At 45.4% G+C, this 17,412-nt stretch overlaps 2 protein-coding genes across 2 annotated transcripts in view; both read right to left on the reverse strand.

The window, feature by feature from the left end:
• Window positions 1–287: 287 nt before the first annotated feature.
• On the reverse strand, window positions 288–1,016 carry NEUROG2 (neurogenin 2). The gene has a single exon (XM_073340054.1). The coding sequence runs from the start codon at window positions 1,014–1,016 to the stop codon at window positions 288–290; it is 729 nt and encodes a 242-aa protein (XP_073196155.1).
• A 6,992-nt stretch (window positions 1,017–8,008) lies between these two features.
• ZGRF1 (zinc finger GRF-type containing 1) overlaps window positions 8,009–17,412 on the reverse strand; it is a 52,045-nt gene continuing 42,641 nt past the window's right edge. The window contains exons 30-31 of the mRNA XM_078852409.1: window positions 14,982–15,113; window positions 8,009–8,064 (exon numbers count right to left, since the gene is read on the reverse strand). Coding sequence (XP_078708535.1) covers window positions 8,009–8,064; window positions 14,982–15,113 — 188 coding nt within the window. The remainder of the gene's footprint in view (window positions 8,065–14,981; window positions 15,114–17,412) is intronic.

Raw genomic sequence — 17,412 nt, forward strand, 5'->3', positions numbered from 1 at the left:
CAGATTCCCAGGGCCCGCAGCGTGCCCGACGTGTTCGCACCCCTTCCCTCCACTCGGCCGCCTCGCGTGTCTCTGCCCGAGGCTCGCTGGAGGCTCTCCTGCGGGGCGGGGGCTCTTCCTAACCGCAGCGTGGGTCAGAGCCCCTGCGATCTTCCCCCGTCTCTCTCCAGGCCTGCCCGGGTACTACGCCAGCTCTCCAGCCCCCGCGCACCTTATTGCACCAGCACTAGGCGAGCGCCCCCCCCTACCCCCCCGCCAGCAGGGCCCGAGCTGCTGGCCGGGCGGCGTTAGATAAAGTCCCTGGCCTGCGGGCGAGGCGGCGCGTAGCGGTGCTTGTCTGGCTGCCAGTAGTCCATGTCCGAGGCGGAGCTGCCCGGCGATAAAGCGCAGCTGTAGGAGGAGGCGGCGGAGGACAGGGGGCTGCCGGTGCAGCTCCAGGAGGAGGCGGGCGAGGGGCTGCTGTCCGTGCTGGCGGGCGCGCCCCCGGGGCTCAGCAGCACTGCCTCGGGGAAGAGGGCTCCCGGCAGGCCGGCGGCGGCAGCGCCGCAGTGGTCGGCCAGGCGCAGGGTCTCGGTCAGCGCCCAGATGTAGTTGTGCGCGAAGCGCAGCGTCTCGATCTTGGTGAGCTTGGCGTCCTCGGGGAAGGTGGGCAGCACCTCGCGCAGCGCGTCCAGCGCCGCGTTCAGGTTGTGCATGCGGTTCCGCTCCCGGTTGTTGGCCTTCAGCCGCCGGCTCTTCTTGATCCTCTGCACCGTCTCGGCTGTCTTGGTCCCCCGGGAGCCGGGCCGGGCCCGGCCGGGGCGCCGCTTGCACTCGTGCAGCCTCAGGCTCAGCTGCAGCCGCGCCGGCTGCTCCTCCGCCGGGCGGGCCGGCGAGGGCGCCTGGAGTTCGTCGTCCTCCTCTTCCTCGGAGCTGGAGGAGAGCGGGGTGAGCGAGGAGGAGCAGGGCGAGGCCGGGCCCAGCAGCAGCAGGTCTCCCTCCGCCTTCAGCTCCAGGCTCTCCGGCTTCACGAACATCCTGCAACGAGAGCGGGAGAAGCCCCATCACGCCATGTCCCCGCATCGCCCCGGCCTCAGGGGCTGCAGCCCGCCCGCCCCAGGGCCGGGGCACTCCTCCTGCGGGCGCTCACCTGGCCTGGCAGCACCGCGCCCCGTTGCTCCCTGCCCACCCTTGGCCGTGTAGCTGCCATGCGCCTAGAGGCACACGCTGTGATCTGCCCACGTTGTGCCCGCGGTCTCCACAGCGCTTCTCCTCGCCCGCTCTAGAGCTAGCCCGGCAAATAGACGCCGAGCAGCCAGCCCCGCTGCAGCGCTGCCATAAAAACGCAGGGATGCACTCCCACCCCCGGCTGCTCTCTGCTGAGAACCTGACATCTCTGCCTTTAAAACAGCTGGAGCGGGCCATGCCGGCGCGCAGGGAGAGGGAAGCGGCCGCGGCCGGGCTTAGCAGCAAGATATTTTGCTCTCAGCAACTGGGGTTTTTTTTGGTTTTTTTTGCGCCACCGCGAGGGAGGGGAGGCGGGGGAGAGAGGAAAATAAAAACTCCATCAACGTTTGAAGCAGAGACTCGGTGACTTACTTGGCTCCCCTTTACAATGTTTTTGTCTCTTTGCGGAGTGCTCTCTCCCTGCACTGGCCCTCTCTGCAATCGTCAGGGGCAGACTTGCGGGTGTCCCCCGCCCCTCCCTTCTCCTGGAGAGGGTCCCACTGTTGCTGGATAGGGGGTGGGGGTCCAGCTGCCTTTGCCAAAGAGGAGTTGAAGAAGGGCCGGTTGCCTGCTGCCTCTCTCTGTGTTTTGTTGGTGGGGTGTGTGAGAGTGAGTCCTGGTGGGGCCAGCTGCTGGCACGCGCCCCGGCACTCCAGTTAAAGTGAAGCGGCTTGAGGTTCAGTGGCTGCGTGTCTGGCACACGACTCTCCTTAAAACCCCTTATATACCCCGCAGAAAACAATCAAATCTACCCCCAGGGCCCCTTGAGCTTTCCCCTCCCCCTCCCAGGGTTTATTCTTTCTTTTCATTTCATTTATCATCACTCATCTCATTCTTTCTCTCTCTTTTAAAGCCCCCTGCACCCCTTGCCTCCCTCCCCCACCCTCCTTCCCTGTCTTCTTTTATCTGATCCCCATAAAGTGTGTGGTGCAGCCCCGGCTGCTCTGCGGTGTGATTGGTGCCTCGCGCTCGGTTGGAGCGTGCCGCTAATTTATTAATGAATGGGGGTCGCGAGGCGCAGCTGGCCAATCAGGGAGTCCCGCTAGCCACGCGCGCTGGAGCCTGCTCCTTTTCAGCAGCTCATTAGGCTGGAGGGCAGCGAAGGGGAGGGGGACTGTAGTATCCAAAACTCAACCCCCCTCTCCTCGCAGACTCAGATGCACAGAGAGACAGACGTACAGGCCGGGACACACAGACGCACCTATAGAAAAGCTGAAGCATGAGCTGATGTATCAGATTCCACTGAGAACAAGGGCAGCTCAGAGGTTGATACTCAATGAAATTCTGTGACGCACAGTTTACACCCTACATGGACAACTGAAAGATACAATGTTGGGAAGCACGTGTGTCCGTATAGGTCTATCCAAATAATATCGTGGGCGTGGTGTACTACTATCTTGAGCAAAGGGGGTGGGGGTGGTTCTGGAGAGGTGGGGGGGGCGGGGGAAGATGCGGAGTAAGCGACCTCTAGTGTGTGGTAGTGGATGGGGGTGTGGAGGAGGAGGTTTTTAGCTGTGCATGGTGGAGGGCATGAAGTAGGGTTGTGTGCGCCTGTCTGACTCCGTGGGCAAAGGTGTCTGTGTTGCTGGATAAGAGTTGTGTATACAGGGGGTTGCAAGCCTGGAGCAGGATTATCTACGCCTTTCGGGGAGGGGTGTGTGTAAGGGTAGCAGGTGTGGAGCAGGCTGTGTCTGAGTAGAGGGGGGTGGTATGTGGCGTTGGAAGCCCACATCTGGTACATGTTGTGTGTGGTGGGAGAACTCTTGTCTCCAAGGCATAACTACCAGCTCTTCAGTGAATGAGTTGCATTCCCGCTCCTCATCATGTTTACTTGCCCATTTTAGCTTGCTCAGTGTGTTTCGCATGAAGTGTAGACCTGCCCTGAGGAAAGGAGCTGTCCAGAGTCCCCTCAGCTAGCCAAGTGCTCCTCGCTTGCCTTCTTGCAATAAAAACAAAAACAGCGAGGAGTACTAGTGGCACCTTAGAAACTAACAAAGCTCAAAGGTGCCACTACTGCTCCTCGTTGTTTTTGCTGGTACAGACTAACACCGCTTCCACTCCGAAACCTTCTTCCAATAGTTCCCTTCTGGCTTGCTTGTCTAAACAAATCCCTCCCTTCTCTTTCCCTGTGCCTCGGAGGGCATTCGAATCCTGTAGCCAAAAGACACCGGTGACAGGATGCCTGTGTGCTTGTTGGAGGAAGGAGGATTAAAGAGACTGTGGCTACGGATTCAGGGGGTTAGGGGTACACGGAATCATTAGATAGCGATCCCTCAACAACAGAATTGCCAGGAGGACTGGGGGATTTGTAGGGGAGGATTCGCATCTGTAAATGTCCTGAAATGAAATAATTGACACACTATAGCTCGGATGATAAATAACATTGAAAGTGATTTACCCAGGCTAGGAGAGGGGGAACTTTGAAAAGAACATATAGAAGCCATTGCCAGAATAGCGGCCATTTAACTTTTTTTTAAGGCAAGGAGACTAAAGAGTTTTTGCCATACAAAGGAGGAGAAAAGGGCAGCTAATGTGTCTGTTGAAATTGTTGGAAGGCCCATGTGCGGATAAGAGCTGTACCTCGTGTTCTGGAGGGATCTGAGCAAATGAAATCTTTCTTGGCAACCCATGACACACACGGGAAATAATAAATCCACGACAAATGGCTTGCGCGAGATTCATCCTTTTTTTTTTTTTTGCAGCCTCTTTTTAAAATTTCTGTGCTAACGTATTTTCTCTGCTCTGTGTCCATTCGTGTAGTTTAAGGCTCTAAAACAGATAACAAAAATAAAACAAAAGGCGAGTTATGATTAGCATTGTTTGAAAACTCGGAACAACTTTAGAATGAATATGAGAAAAGGGAAGCCTTTTAAAAATTGTCTTAAACACACAACATTTAATTAATGCCAGTTTATGATGGGGAAGAGAGAGGACAGATTAAGAAGGAATTTGCCTTATGTACATTTATGCTGGATTTTGTGTTTGAAGACTAACAAAGAGAAATCCTTCCCTAAAGAAAGGGAGAAAAATGATTTGGGGAACAAAAAAGTACATTGGAGATGCGTAGTTTTCATTACAACATACTGTAGTAAGATGTTCAAATACATATCTGAAAAATCTTAACTCTGCCTCTCTTTTTATTTTTGGCCAGAGTTTCAGCATGCTGAAAGAAATAAACAAATACAACTGAAAACAAGAGGGTTTTCTGCAGCTTTAGGGAGATGTTTCACATACACTTCATAGTTGATCAGATGGTATATCTACTTTTGCCTTGTATTTCCCTCACCCTTCTAAAAGCAGGGAAATTCAGAGGAATGAACGGAAATGTAATTTTTGGCGATGTGTTTATTTTATAATGTGCCATTCGTTCCATCGAGTGACATATTCACCAATTTTAAAACAACAATGTGGAATACAACACACTGACACAATATCCCCTCCAAAGGACTTAAACAAAACAAATCAAACAAACAAACAAACAACCCCTCATCAGTCCACGACCAAAACTCGCCCCCCACCAGGGTGAGTTTCTCCAGACCACCCTCTGAGGCAAAAGTCTTGAGTGAACACATAGGCCTTGCAACATGCCCTGGAGGTCAACAAATTTGGTCTCTGTCGGTCCAACAGGGGAAACGAATAAAGACATATACAATCAAATGAAGACCACAGCATATTTTAGGGTGCAAAATCAATTTCTATGAATATTGTTGTAAACACGATTATTGCAACTTGTGGGGGAGGAAGGAAAACCCCCAAATCTAAAAATACGTAAAGACAAACCTAAAACCTAGATGTTGATACTATCACACACAGAGATACTGTACTTACTTAAAGCTCAATGCAGCTCAACTAACTTCATATTCAACAAAGATATATTTCCAGATTCTACGTGATTTGGTCCTTCATAATGAGTGTGCCCGAATTTCTTTGTGAAAAATGCTTTTTTTATCATTATTATTTTAGCTTTCATGTTTTAGTGCTGAAACCAAATCTGAGCGTTAATGCCACTTTTTAAAAAAAGTTTTACATTTAAATGCAATTGAATGTAATACACACAAAGTTTCAGGTACCGGTGAAAGACTTCCCATACAGTCCTTGTACATGCTCTCTTAAGAGCAGTAAGATAGTGACTGGTTTCTTGCAAATCCAAAGCATTACTAAATGTAGTGGACTGAATGGAAAGTGTCTGCGAATCTGGCAAGTGATTTAAATGAACATTTTAAATATGGTTCATTAGAAGTATGGAAAATCTACATGCTTTCTTAACTGTATGCAAGAGTAAAACAAAGAGAAACTCCATGCAACAGCCCTTAGTTTCCTTTCTCGACCTTATGAAAAATCTTCAATGCAGACTAGAGTCTCCTAGGCTCTCAGTTGTTCCACATTCTTGGATTTCTCTCCCCCCGCCCATTTACCGAGATTTATTTAACTTTGTCACTGATGTAAAAAGTGATAGACTGGATATGGACAGTATTGGGGTTTTGTTAGAAAAATTAGAAATCAAAAGGCCCTTTAAAATTTCCAAACCCAATCTTTCTCCATGGTGTCAAGTTATCAGAAACAAATAGTTATGGGGGGATGCTACAGGGAAAGAAAAATTTGGAGGAAAGAACCTTCATAGCAAAACAATGTTCAGTTGCGTGATTTAAATGCGGGAACGTGGATGTTTCAGTGCTGCAATAAGAATGACTGGAAAGTGTATGTTTTTCAAACTAGTTGAGTTTAACCCAGCCTCCTCCTTGTTCAACAACTTAGCCAGGTCGTGATGGCAAAAAGCGATTTCAGTTCCTCGTCGATTTTGAGCCAAACGTGACCAAAGAACTAAGCTAGGGCTGGGCTTTCTAGCACTCTTTTAACGTAGCTAAATTCAAGAGGCACTTGTGTGGTCTAAAAAACTGGCCAAATGAAACGAAGCTGAACTGTTATGCAAAGAGCGCTGAATAGCCCCGGGGGGTGGAAAAGAAGTGTCGCCTACTGCCCACGGCATGAACTGTCCCCAAAGGGTCAAACTGTTCAGCTTCAGCCCCTTTGCCAGGCTCAAGCCTACTTTGCAGGAACAAAAGCCCAAAGCAGGCAGTGATCAAGAAACAGGAGCACAATGATTTAAGCTCATCACACAGCCCAGAAATAAAGGGCACTGAGCTGGCGTGTGAGTGAGTGAGAGACCTTTAGAAAGGCTTTGTTCGTTATAAGAAGCTTGAACTCTGAGGCGACCCAAAAGTCCTAAAAGTTTAGGGTAGGTGTTGCTCAGGGACCTTTGGCTCCAGCCCATGCACGCTTCGACCTCACAAGTTGCGAGCGAGCATTAATGGCTCGCTGCTGCCCCAGGTGAACAGGGGCCAGGGCGGGGGCCTCAGCAGGGCATGGGGGCTCAAAGTGTGTGTGTGTGTGGATGTCGCTGTACCGTCACCGAAACCTAGGGCGCTCTGCACGTGCTGCGGATTGCAGGGAGGGGCTGGACGGCGGGAGAGGTGCCGCGAGCCCATGGCGCTTAGCTGCAGCTCTCGGGCCCCTCTCCTGTGTGGGGCAGAGTTGGGAGGCGAGGGCAGAAACTCGGTTCCTGTTGGCATTTCTGGTGTTGAGAGAGGCAGCCCGGGGCACCCCCCCCCCCCCCCTTCAGTGTGTTACAGGGCCAGGGCATCGAAATACACGCCACCTCTGGGAGCAGCCCCCGCCCCCACCCCACCCCACCCCAAAGACTCGCTTTCCTCCCCCCTCTTGTGTCTGGGGCAATGAAGCAGCGGGCCAGATTGATGTATTGGTTGGGTTTCACCCGGAGCTGTCCTTGCCCCTGTGGCTTCAAGGCGTCTTTTCCCTCTAGCACAGAGCCCCCCCCCCCGGTGTGCCTGTGCCCCCGTTTTAGGCCGATTGTTCCCTTCCAGATTTGCATGGCAGGTGCAGGCCCGCGGAGTGATTTTTAGACCCATGGCCCCTCCCGTCTCCCCCAAAGGGTGTCTGCGTGCCTGTGAAAAAGGCCGCCGGTCCCCTCCTTTCCAGAAGAGAAGACTCTGCAGCCCGCGTCAGCATGCTTCAGTTTTCTTATTATTTTCTATAGATCTGGGCAAAAGAACAGCCGATTGTGTGGAAAAACCCGGTGCCTGCAAAAGGGACATTGGCCATCCAGGCGAAGGTGCGAGAGCGAGCGAGCGCTAATCACTGAACCAGGAGACAAATACGATTACCAGCTTCGAGCCTTGAGTCAGAAAGTCTCATAGACTTTAAGATGTTAATCCCCAACATAATCCTTCCTTTGGCGTGTCGGAATAGTGCAGCCACAAGAGTTGTTTTGTTATTTATATTGGCGTTTAATAAAACTCAGCCAGTGGTGAATGGGCTGCCCACTCTCCAATGGTAATTAATTCCCTATTTCAGTGACCCAATTGTGCTGGGATAGAGCAGTGGGACAGTCCCGCTGCCCCAACCCGCCTTTGTGCCGCTACACGGCTCTCGTGCTTCAACAGCTATGGAAACTCGTTCTTTTGATGTCATTCAAGGGAGTTTTCCTTGGGCATCTTCTAAACTTCAAGGACCCTTTTCTTTCTCAAATGCATGAAAAGCAGGGCTAGCTTGACCACCTCTGTAGAATTTAATGATTTGGTGAAAGGGCCTTTTGGGGGGTTGTGTAAGGGGAGAGAGAAAGAAAATTGGGCAGGGGGCTATCCAAACTTGAGCGCACCCACCTCATTCAGCTCCTAATATATACAGATCTTGAAAGCCATCCTTCCTTATTGCACATACTTCTGGGCTTCTCTTGGCCAAGCCATTTTTTCAAAAAACGATCTGCTGGGAAACGTGTATTATTTTACACTCTTGCCACACGTTCGAACAGGAGCACGTTGGCATTGTGCACTCTCAGCCCTGGGGAAAAAATGATTAAGACGGAATTATCAGCCCTTAAAAGGGAAAGCTAAAATGGGTGGAATCAGTTCGGTTCGTGTTATAACCAAGGATGCGCTATTTGCTTTTATATGTTGGGGCTTACGCGGAGCGGAAGAGAAAGTAACAGCTATTCGGTGGCTGCGGAGGGAAGGTGTGAAATAAACACGTGAAGAACATGCAGGGGCGCTGCAAAGCAGTCCCAGCACAAGCAGCTCCTTCTATGTCTTTATACACACTTAAAAAAAAAAAAAACACCCACCTTCGCAAGTCACAGAAACAAGTCCTGAATTCAACTAAGAAAATACAGAGTGAACCATATGGCCAGGGTGGCTCGAGTTGGCTGCATTTTCCCCCAGACAAAGAAGGGATTGAGAGTTGAAGGAAAGGAGAAAAAAACCAACTTTCCGGCTGATGAAGCTGTTGTCTGGAGGCAATGATCCCAAATCTCAAGGCTTTATTCCAGGCTCCGACTGAGACGTGATATGTCATATGATTAGCATCTTTCATATTTACAAGAGTAGTATAGGCTGCCAGTCTTTAGAGAAAGGCGAGAGAAAGAAGGGGCATATGCTGAAATGGATTTAGCATTTGAAAGAGTGAAAAGAGATCGGATAAATACACTTAAACGAGGATTTAGTTTTACTCCTGTTGAGTTCTAATGGATTGTTGATTGAGATTTTAGGGAGCTGTAACAGAGGTGTCAGCAGTAATTTAAAGGAACTATTCAGTCGTCTACTGTTTCTTCTCCTTCCACACTTCACTTATTAATGTCTTCAGTCACTCCCTGGGCCCGAAACACTTATCAAATATGATAGTGCGCGCGCTCTCTCGCAAATTTAAGAAAATGGATAGCTGCAAAGTTTAGGCTGTGTAATGCAGTTCTGTTTTTCACTCACAAAGAACAGCACTTCAGCTTCTGCTGGCAGCAGACTTGCATCAGATTTAAGTCATTATCTGTACTGATGTCGTGTGATTATTCAAATGTTCTTTCTTCACTACCTTTCTTTCTTAAACCTTTGATAGTTCAAGAGGATATTCAGATTGGTCTAGCAGAAAGCAAGAGTACACTGGCACCACCTCGTGGACAATCTTTATTTTATCACAAGATCATTTTTAGGCTCTAGAAGAACGTACAAGTACAATGAACAACACATGCATATTATATTAAATCACGTTGCAAAACCAAGCTTTCTATATGATATACAAGAAATACCAGTTACTGGTTTCAAGTTGTTTCAGAAACTAGGAAGATTGGCTTGAATATCTTAACTAAGTGACTTTTTTCTAAACAACTAATACTTTCAATATAAAACATTATTAGACCTGGGGCCTAGACTTATTCTTTGATTAAAATATATTTTCAAGAAGCTACAAGAGGCTTCTCTGGTGTTTTTTTTTTTTTGATCATTTTATAAGAAGCTGTTCTGGTTAGTTTCCAGACTTCTTGTACAGGTTTCCTCTTTTATGTCCAGCTCTGTCATGGAATACCATGCTATGAAGTTGTATTCATATCATTCAGGTGGACAGCAGCACTGAAGAGAAAGAATAAGTATTTGTGGGTGGCTAAAGACACATTCTTCTTTTTCAATTCTCACCATAGATTTTATTTTTAATGGGAGTCACGGAGTGTTTCATTTACTCATGAAGGAAAAAATAAAAAAGCTTCAGTGTCTTATCAATGGATTTGCAAGTAAGTCAAGTAAGAACTCTTCTAAGATAGGCCATGCTAAATGATGATGTAATTCTAAAGATCAATTAAATACTTTTCAAAGGTTATTTTTAAAAAAAGGGAAAAATGCATTTTTTTCTTTATAAAAAGCTTACCCAAATTTTGTAGGATTGGCTGAAAGAACCCATGTTCTCAGAGAGTGAAAACACTTTAGTTTTTATTATTGTTTGAAATACTGTGTCTAAAATGTTTATCCACACACCAAAACCACATTTAGGTTACATTCTTATACCCTCAGTCACAATGATTAACATTTCACTCCACAAGTGGTCCCACTGGAAACAAAGCTGCCATTTAATGTGAGTAAGGGTATCATCATCTGGCCCATAAAGAAGATGAGATAATCAGCTTGTGAAACAACCACTTACTAAATCATAGCGAAAATCCCTTTGAAGTCACTGGAAGCAAGAGTTGGCCCAAAGTAAAGAATTACTCCATCCTTTGTAAAAATTCATAAAGGGCTGCCAGCACATGTAATAGATTCAGGTGGTGGCTATGCTTTGTTTCCTGGTATTTAGAGCCTGGGATGATGGCAGTAATATCTTAAGTTTTCCAGCACGGCTACATGAAAAATGCTTTTATCACACCAACTCCTGATAGTCACGGTCACATAAGAATGCATATAACTATCAGCAATTAATATAAGGGCAACAGGAGAGGGGAAGACACTGCATTAATGTATGGTCTGCGAATATACCATCATAACTTAAAAAATTATGTTTTCAGCAAGTATTTAATATCTCAACTACAGCATCAGATAAGGCCGGAAAGGACTTCTTGGATCTACAGAACCTATTCTGCATTACACCCATCACTACGTTATTTGAGCACCCAGTCCAACCTATATGTGTGGTAAATAGCATAAAACACACCATGTGTGAGAGAGATGGATGTTTTCTTTTTCTCCATTAATGATATAGCCATGTGGTATTGCTGGAGATATTGCATATTCTCTCTCCACTAGGTATATTTCCCTCTCAGTTAGTCCTAAACAATGGCTCAGGTCACCAATAACCTGAGTCCTATTTTCAGTGTGTATTTCATTTTGCCCTCTTGCTCTTACCACTGTAATTACTTTCAGTGCTAGATTAAATTACCAGGAATGTATTTAAAACTAGGAAAACAAACTTTAAAACTTCTATTAATTGTTATGTTTCAGAATAGCAGCCGTGTTCTTCTGTATCTGCAAAAAGAAAAGGAGTACTTGTGGCACCTTAGCGACTAACAAATTTATTTGAGCATAAGCTTTCGTGAGCTACAGCTCACTTCACACGAAAGCTTATGCTCAAATAAATTTGTTAGTCTCTAAAGGTGCCACAAGTACTCCTTTTCTATTAATTGTTATGATCATTATAACAGTATATACAAAATTTGGCATACTAATTTGAATTGCTGCTTCACACTAAAAATCCTGGTGGCACCTTGGAGACTAACAAATTTATTTGGGCATAAGCTTTCATGGGCCCATGAAAGCTTATGCCCAAATAAATTTGTTAGTCTCCAAGGTGCCACCAGGACTCCTCGTTGTTTTTGCTGATACAGACTAACACGGCTACCACACTGAAAACTAAAAAGCCTGTGTGTTGCCAAACCAGCCAGAGCTTTCTCAGGATTTCATTCCTAGATATAAGTGGCAATAATTAAGCCTGGAGGTCACACAGACACAGATAACCAAAGCTAGATCTGTGTTGGATAGGATGGGGTATAATCTTGTGACTATTTGTAAATGGAAATGGTTGTAGTTTGCTGACATGTCTATTTGAGCATCCCACAGCAATAATTTGTTCCCCGTGTAGGTAGTTACAGACTGCAATCAAATCACCCCCATAACCTTCTCTTTGATAAGCTAAATATATGTGTGTTACAATTTGTTCTGAAAACACGAGTCCTTCTTCACCCTCCAATCCCTATAGGAATTGTCTGATTTATGGTACAACTATTTCTTATTTTCAGGTTTTTAAAAAGGCTGAAATTGATCAGGAGTATCAACAATACATGTGGCAAAAGCATATCCACCATTAGACAGATTCCAGAAAATCCCAAACTTGATATTTATGTTAATAAGGAACACATACGATCAACCATAACTCAGTGCCCCCAGCTACTGGGCCTTCTGATTTTGTGTATAAGAATTACCCCATAGGCAAAATCCCATATCCGGAGTCTCCAGGCATTTCTTTTGAAAGGAGGAAACCATTCACTGTAATGTATACAGGATCATGGTTCCAAGCCAAGTACTAGACTCAAATGGTGGACAATTCCAGAGAACATCTGCAGGGGTCTTCCAATATTCCTTCCAGACTCATGGGTACACATATCAGATGCCTGATGGGGTGAGGAGCAAACTTGGGGCACAGAACAGAACAGGGCACTTTGAGCTCCACAGGGCAGCTATGAAGCTCCTAAAGGTTACTTTCTATGAAGTTTCCAGAGACACCTCTAGGGTGACCACATTTTGTTCCAGTCAGACAACACTACCACTGTGGCTTATCTCAACAACCAAGGGGGAATTTGGGAGCTCGTTTCTACATGTAGAAGCAATGGAGATAATGAAATGGCAGAGAAGAATGCATTTTCCATAAGAGCAATATACATAAAGAGAGAACGGAGTCAGAAGGCAGATGGCTAAGCAGACATGCAGTCAACAGCTCAGATTGGTGTATAAATCAGGACATTGTTAACCTGATTTTACAGAAATACGGCCTCCTGTCAATCTGTTTGCCAGTCAGAAGAACAGAATGTCGACAAAGTACAGTACTTCACATCGGGGGAGCGGATGCCAGGTCCCTGGGGACAGATGCTCTCTTGCACAGATAGCCACAGGACCTGTTTTACACAGTCCCATCTCTTCTACTTCTAGGGAAGGGAATTCAGAAGATAAGGTGAGAAGCAGCAAAAGGCGATAACCCTGGTCTCCTTAACCAGTGTGGAGATAGAACTTTCTTGGCATTAGAACTCTCCAATGCATCTACCAGTGAGACTGGTTATTCTTCACCAAGGTCCTATCCTCCATCCAGGCCGTCTACTCAGACTATCTACCAAAGTGATTGGGACTCTCCTCTCTTCCAGAAAGGATTAATTAGTAAATAATTTCCTCCTTTGTCAGGAAAAGATATAGCTCAAAACAAAAAACTCAAGTACCCTGGCATCTCAGCTATTCTGGACTTTCTTCAGGACCGTATAGACCAATTACTTCAGCCAACCACCACAGTGCATCAGGTGTCAGCCATATGTAGTATCTGACATGCAGATACTTGGCAGGGAATCCTCAAGTATCCAGATTTCTCAGGACTATCAGATTTGTTAGACCTGCAGTTAGCCCAATCTCTCCCAAATGGGACCTACCACTGCTGCTGAAAGCCCTCACCCACCTTTTTGAACTACTGACATCCGTCACTCCCTTCTATTAATTCCATCAAAACCTATTTCTGGTCACTATCACATCTGCTAGATCAGTCTCGGAGTTGGCAGCGTTATCCAAGCACTGATTCATAGACTTTAGACTCTGATGACAAGGTGGTATTAAGATTCACATAATCTTTCTTGCCAAAAGTGAGCTCATGTTTCCATGCCTCACATTAGGGCATCCTACAAAAAACTGTGGCATAATCAGGATGTTTGTAGATCCCTATAGAGCTATCAAGCATATCAAATTGACAATAAGATCGGGCTCCTTGTTCATCTCCTTTCATCCGAAGTGTCAATGGCTCCAGGTAGCCATTTCCAAACCATTTCTGGTCAGACGGATCAAGTTATGCTTCGTAGAGTTGTACAATGTATCAAGAGCACTTGTTCCTGATAGAATCAAGGGACGCTCCACAAGGTCTATGGTGACTTCATGGGCAGAAAGAGCCTATACTTCCACTGAGTTCTGTAGTGCAGCAACATGGTCCTCTATTAATGCCTTTATTAGACACTATAAGGTGGAATTTCTATCTTCCACAGAGGCTTCCTACATAGCCTTAATCATTCCCATAACTTTCTCTGAGCCCCTTATAATTCTGTGATATGGTTTTGGAGATGGGATGGCTAGTACTGCACACAGTATTCCAGAGGAAGTGGCACCACTATTTCACATAATATCATTATAATATTTTCCATCTTATTCTTCATTCCATTCCTTATGCATCCTAACATCTTATTTGTTTTTTATTTTTTCTGACTGCAGCTGCACATTGAGCAAAGGTCTTCATTGAGTTGTCCACAATTATGCCCATGTCCCTTTCCTGAGCTAATACAGTTAATTTAGAACCTGTATGATGTATGAGTAATTCAAATTTCCCCTTCCAATGTGCATCATTTTGCAATTATCAACATAGAATTTCATCTGCCATTGTGTTGCCCATTCACCTACCTATAGTAGGTCACTATGGAGTTACTCTATCTTCCTTGGACTTGACTAGCACATAAAATTTTGTGTGGTCTGCAAATTTTGCTACCTCGCTGCTTCAACTCTCTCTCTCTTGATTGTTGTTAAACATATTAAACAACACTGGACCTAGTACAGAACCTTGAGGCACCCTTGTATTAATCTTTTGCGATGATTAATGATTTATTCCTACTGTTTGTTTCCTGCTTCTAAGCTAGTTTTTGGTACATGACAATATTTTGCTTCTAAAACTACATAGTTTTTGAGTAGTCTCTAAAATCTCTGAGAGATTGTCATAGGCCTTTTGAGAGACTAAAGTAAGTGTCAACTTTTCTCTTCTGTCCACTACTCACTAACATCTTTAAAGAATTCTAATAGATTACTGAGAACATTTTTCTTTGCAGAAACTGTGCTGGTTAGACCATATCTAATGTTCCAGGTGTTTTGTTATTCTCTCTGTAATTATTGTTTCAACCAATTTGCAGGTATAGATATAAGGCTTACTACTGGCCTGTAACTTCCAGGATCACTCCAAGGGCCTTTTAAAGTTAGATCTATCATCTAAACTAGGGAGTTAACAGAGAGAGACAATGCAAGTTACAGTGCTCTTAAATTTAAGGACTTCAGTTGTCAAGCAATTAGATGTAATTATTTTAGTGGTTCATATATGGAGTAAATACAGAGGTATGCGTGCACTGGAATATAAAAAAATTATGTTACAAATGCTTATTTATTATATTATACTATCTATTTAAAATATTCTTTGGCGTTACATAGAAAAGCACACAATTTTTATACCTTTTTCCTGCTGTGAAAGAGATTTTTTTCTTTTGCTTTTGCTTATTCTTTCTTTTTCCTCCAAGTAATATTTAAGAATGTTGTTCAGTTGTTCCTCATACTGGCTTACATGTTGCAATCCATTCTCTCTTCCTAAAAGCAGTCACACAGGACAATTACACCTTACGTTGCAACATCTATCATACAATCATATTGTCGTGATGAAAATATCTAATTCCCAAAACACACCAAAAGGAAATGTTTCCCTAACCTTGAAAACTGGATTTCTGCAAGGAGCCTAACCATTATAAATCAATGGGGCTCTTCTTCTAATGTCAACAGGTAGTTAACTAATTTAGTGGGTAGAGTTTTGGCATCCAACTCTTCTCTGGCAGCAGATCCTACCTCTTTTCTTTTTTTTTTCCCCACCAGCTGAGAACGGCTGTAGCACCTCCTAACATGCTAACTCACTGTTTCTCAAAGTGTGTGGTGTGCCCCACACATGGGTGTACAAAAGCGTAGCTGAGGGTGTCAGTTGTACTTTAGCTTTCAGAGTAGCAGCCGTGTTAGTCTGTATTCGCAAAAAGAAAAGGATGCATCCGATGAAGTGAGCTGTAGCTCACGAAAGCTTATGCTCAAATAAATTAGTTAGTCTCTAAGGTGCCACAAGTTGTATTTTAGAGTCTCCGTTTTCATTTTTAAAAGTCTCTGGCTGTCACTGTTTCAAGGAAAACTTTAAAGATCTGATGATGGGAATATGGCCTGGTCTATGGTGCTCAGGGGTGTGAAAAATCCACATCCAAGTGCTGTAGCTATGCCAACCCAACCCCAGGAGGACACACAGCAAAGTCAATGGAAGATTGTTTCAGTTGACCTAGTTATCGTCATCTGGGAGGCGGTATTCCTACAGTGACAGCATTTCCATTGCTATAGACTGCATCTACGTTACAGGGGTTATACTGGCATAGCTGTCGTGTTGTAGTTATGCCACTAGAGTTCCCATAGTGTAAACATGGCCTATAATTGATTCAGTAATGTCTGCCTGAGTTTGCAGAGAGCCTGAAACAATAGCTTTGAGGTGTGAACTGCCTCGTTTATTTTATTGGGACTAACTCAGATGCCAATGATATTTCAGATGTCAACACAGAATCATAGAACTGGAAGGGACCTCGAGAGGCAATCTAGTCCAGTCCCTGCACTCAAGGCAGGACTAAGTATTATCTAGACCAGTGGTTCCCAGACTTGTTCCACCGCTTGTGCAGGGAAAGCCCCTGGTGGGCCGGGCCAGTTTGTTTACCTGCCGCGTCTGCAGGTTCGGCCGATTGCGGCTCCCACTGGCTCCAGGCCAATGGGAGCTGCTGGAAGCAGCGCAGGCTGAGGGACATACTGGCCGCCACTTCCAGCAGCTCCCATTGGCCTGGAGCAGTGAACTGCGGCCAGTGGGAGCTGCCATCGCCCAAACCTGTGGACGTGGCAGGTAAACAAACCGGCCCGGCCCGCCAGGAGCTTTCCCTGCACAAGCGGTGGAACAAGTTTGGGAACCACTAATCTAGACCATCCCTGACAGGTGTTTGTCCAACCTGCTCTTAAAAATCCCCAATAATGGAAATTCCACAACCTCCCTAGGCAACTTATTCCAGTGATTAACCACTCTGACAGTTAGAAAGTTTTTCCTAATGTCCAATCTAAATGGGCTGCAAATTAAGCCCATTGCTTCTTGCCTATCCTCAGAGGTTAAGAAGAACAATTTTTCTCCCTCCTCCTTGTAATAACCTTTTATGTACTTGAAAACCGTTATGTCTTCTCTCAGTCTTCTCTTCTCCAGACTAAATAAACCCAATTTCTTTCCATCTTCCCTCACAAGTCATGTTTTCTAGACCTTTAATAATTTTTATTGCTCTTCTCTGGACGTTCTCCAATTTATCCACATCTTTCCTGAAATGTGGCGCCCAGAACTGGACACAATACTCCAGTTGAGGCCTAATCAGCGTGGAGTAAAGTGAAAGAATTACTTCTCATGTCTTGCTCACAATACTCCTGCTAATACATCCCAGAATGATGTTTGCTTTTTTGTAACAGCGTTACACTATGACACCCAGATCCCTTTCCACAGTACTCTTTCCTTCATAAACATACAGATAAGGGTAGCATAAAATCCCTCCTGGGCAGCTGTCCTAAATCTTTACCTGTAAGGGGTTAAGAAGCTCAAATAACCTGGTTGGCACCTGACCAAAAGGACCAATAAGGGAAGAAAATACTTTAAAATCGGAGGGGGGTTTGTTTGTGCTCTTTTTGTTTGTTCCCTCTCCAGCCGGAGAGAGAAGCCAACAGGGACAACATCTCCTGAAAATATACCTGGAATAATCCATCTAAGAATTACAAAAATTGTAAGTGAGGCAAGGAAATGTGTTAGGTTATCTTTTGTTTTTAGCTTGTGAATTTTCCCTATGCT

Source organism: Lepidochelys kempii, chromosome 4, assembly GCF_965140285.1.
Source record: "Lepidochelys kempii isolate rLepKem1 chromosome 4, rLepKem1.hap1, whole genome shotgun sequence".
In the NCBI taxonomy this organism is placed as follows: domain Eukaryota; kingdom Metazoa; phylum Chordata; order Testudines; family Cheloniidae; genus Lepidochelys; species Lepidochelys kempii.

Bases quoted from the DNA above. Each gene is read 5' to 3' on its own strand.
- NEUROG2 (XM_073340054.1), bottom strand. From the start codon at position 1,016: ATGTTCGTGAAGCCGGAGAGCCTGGAGCTGAAGGCGGAGGGAGACCTG.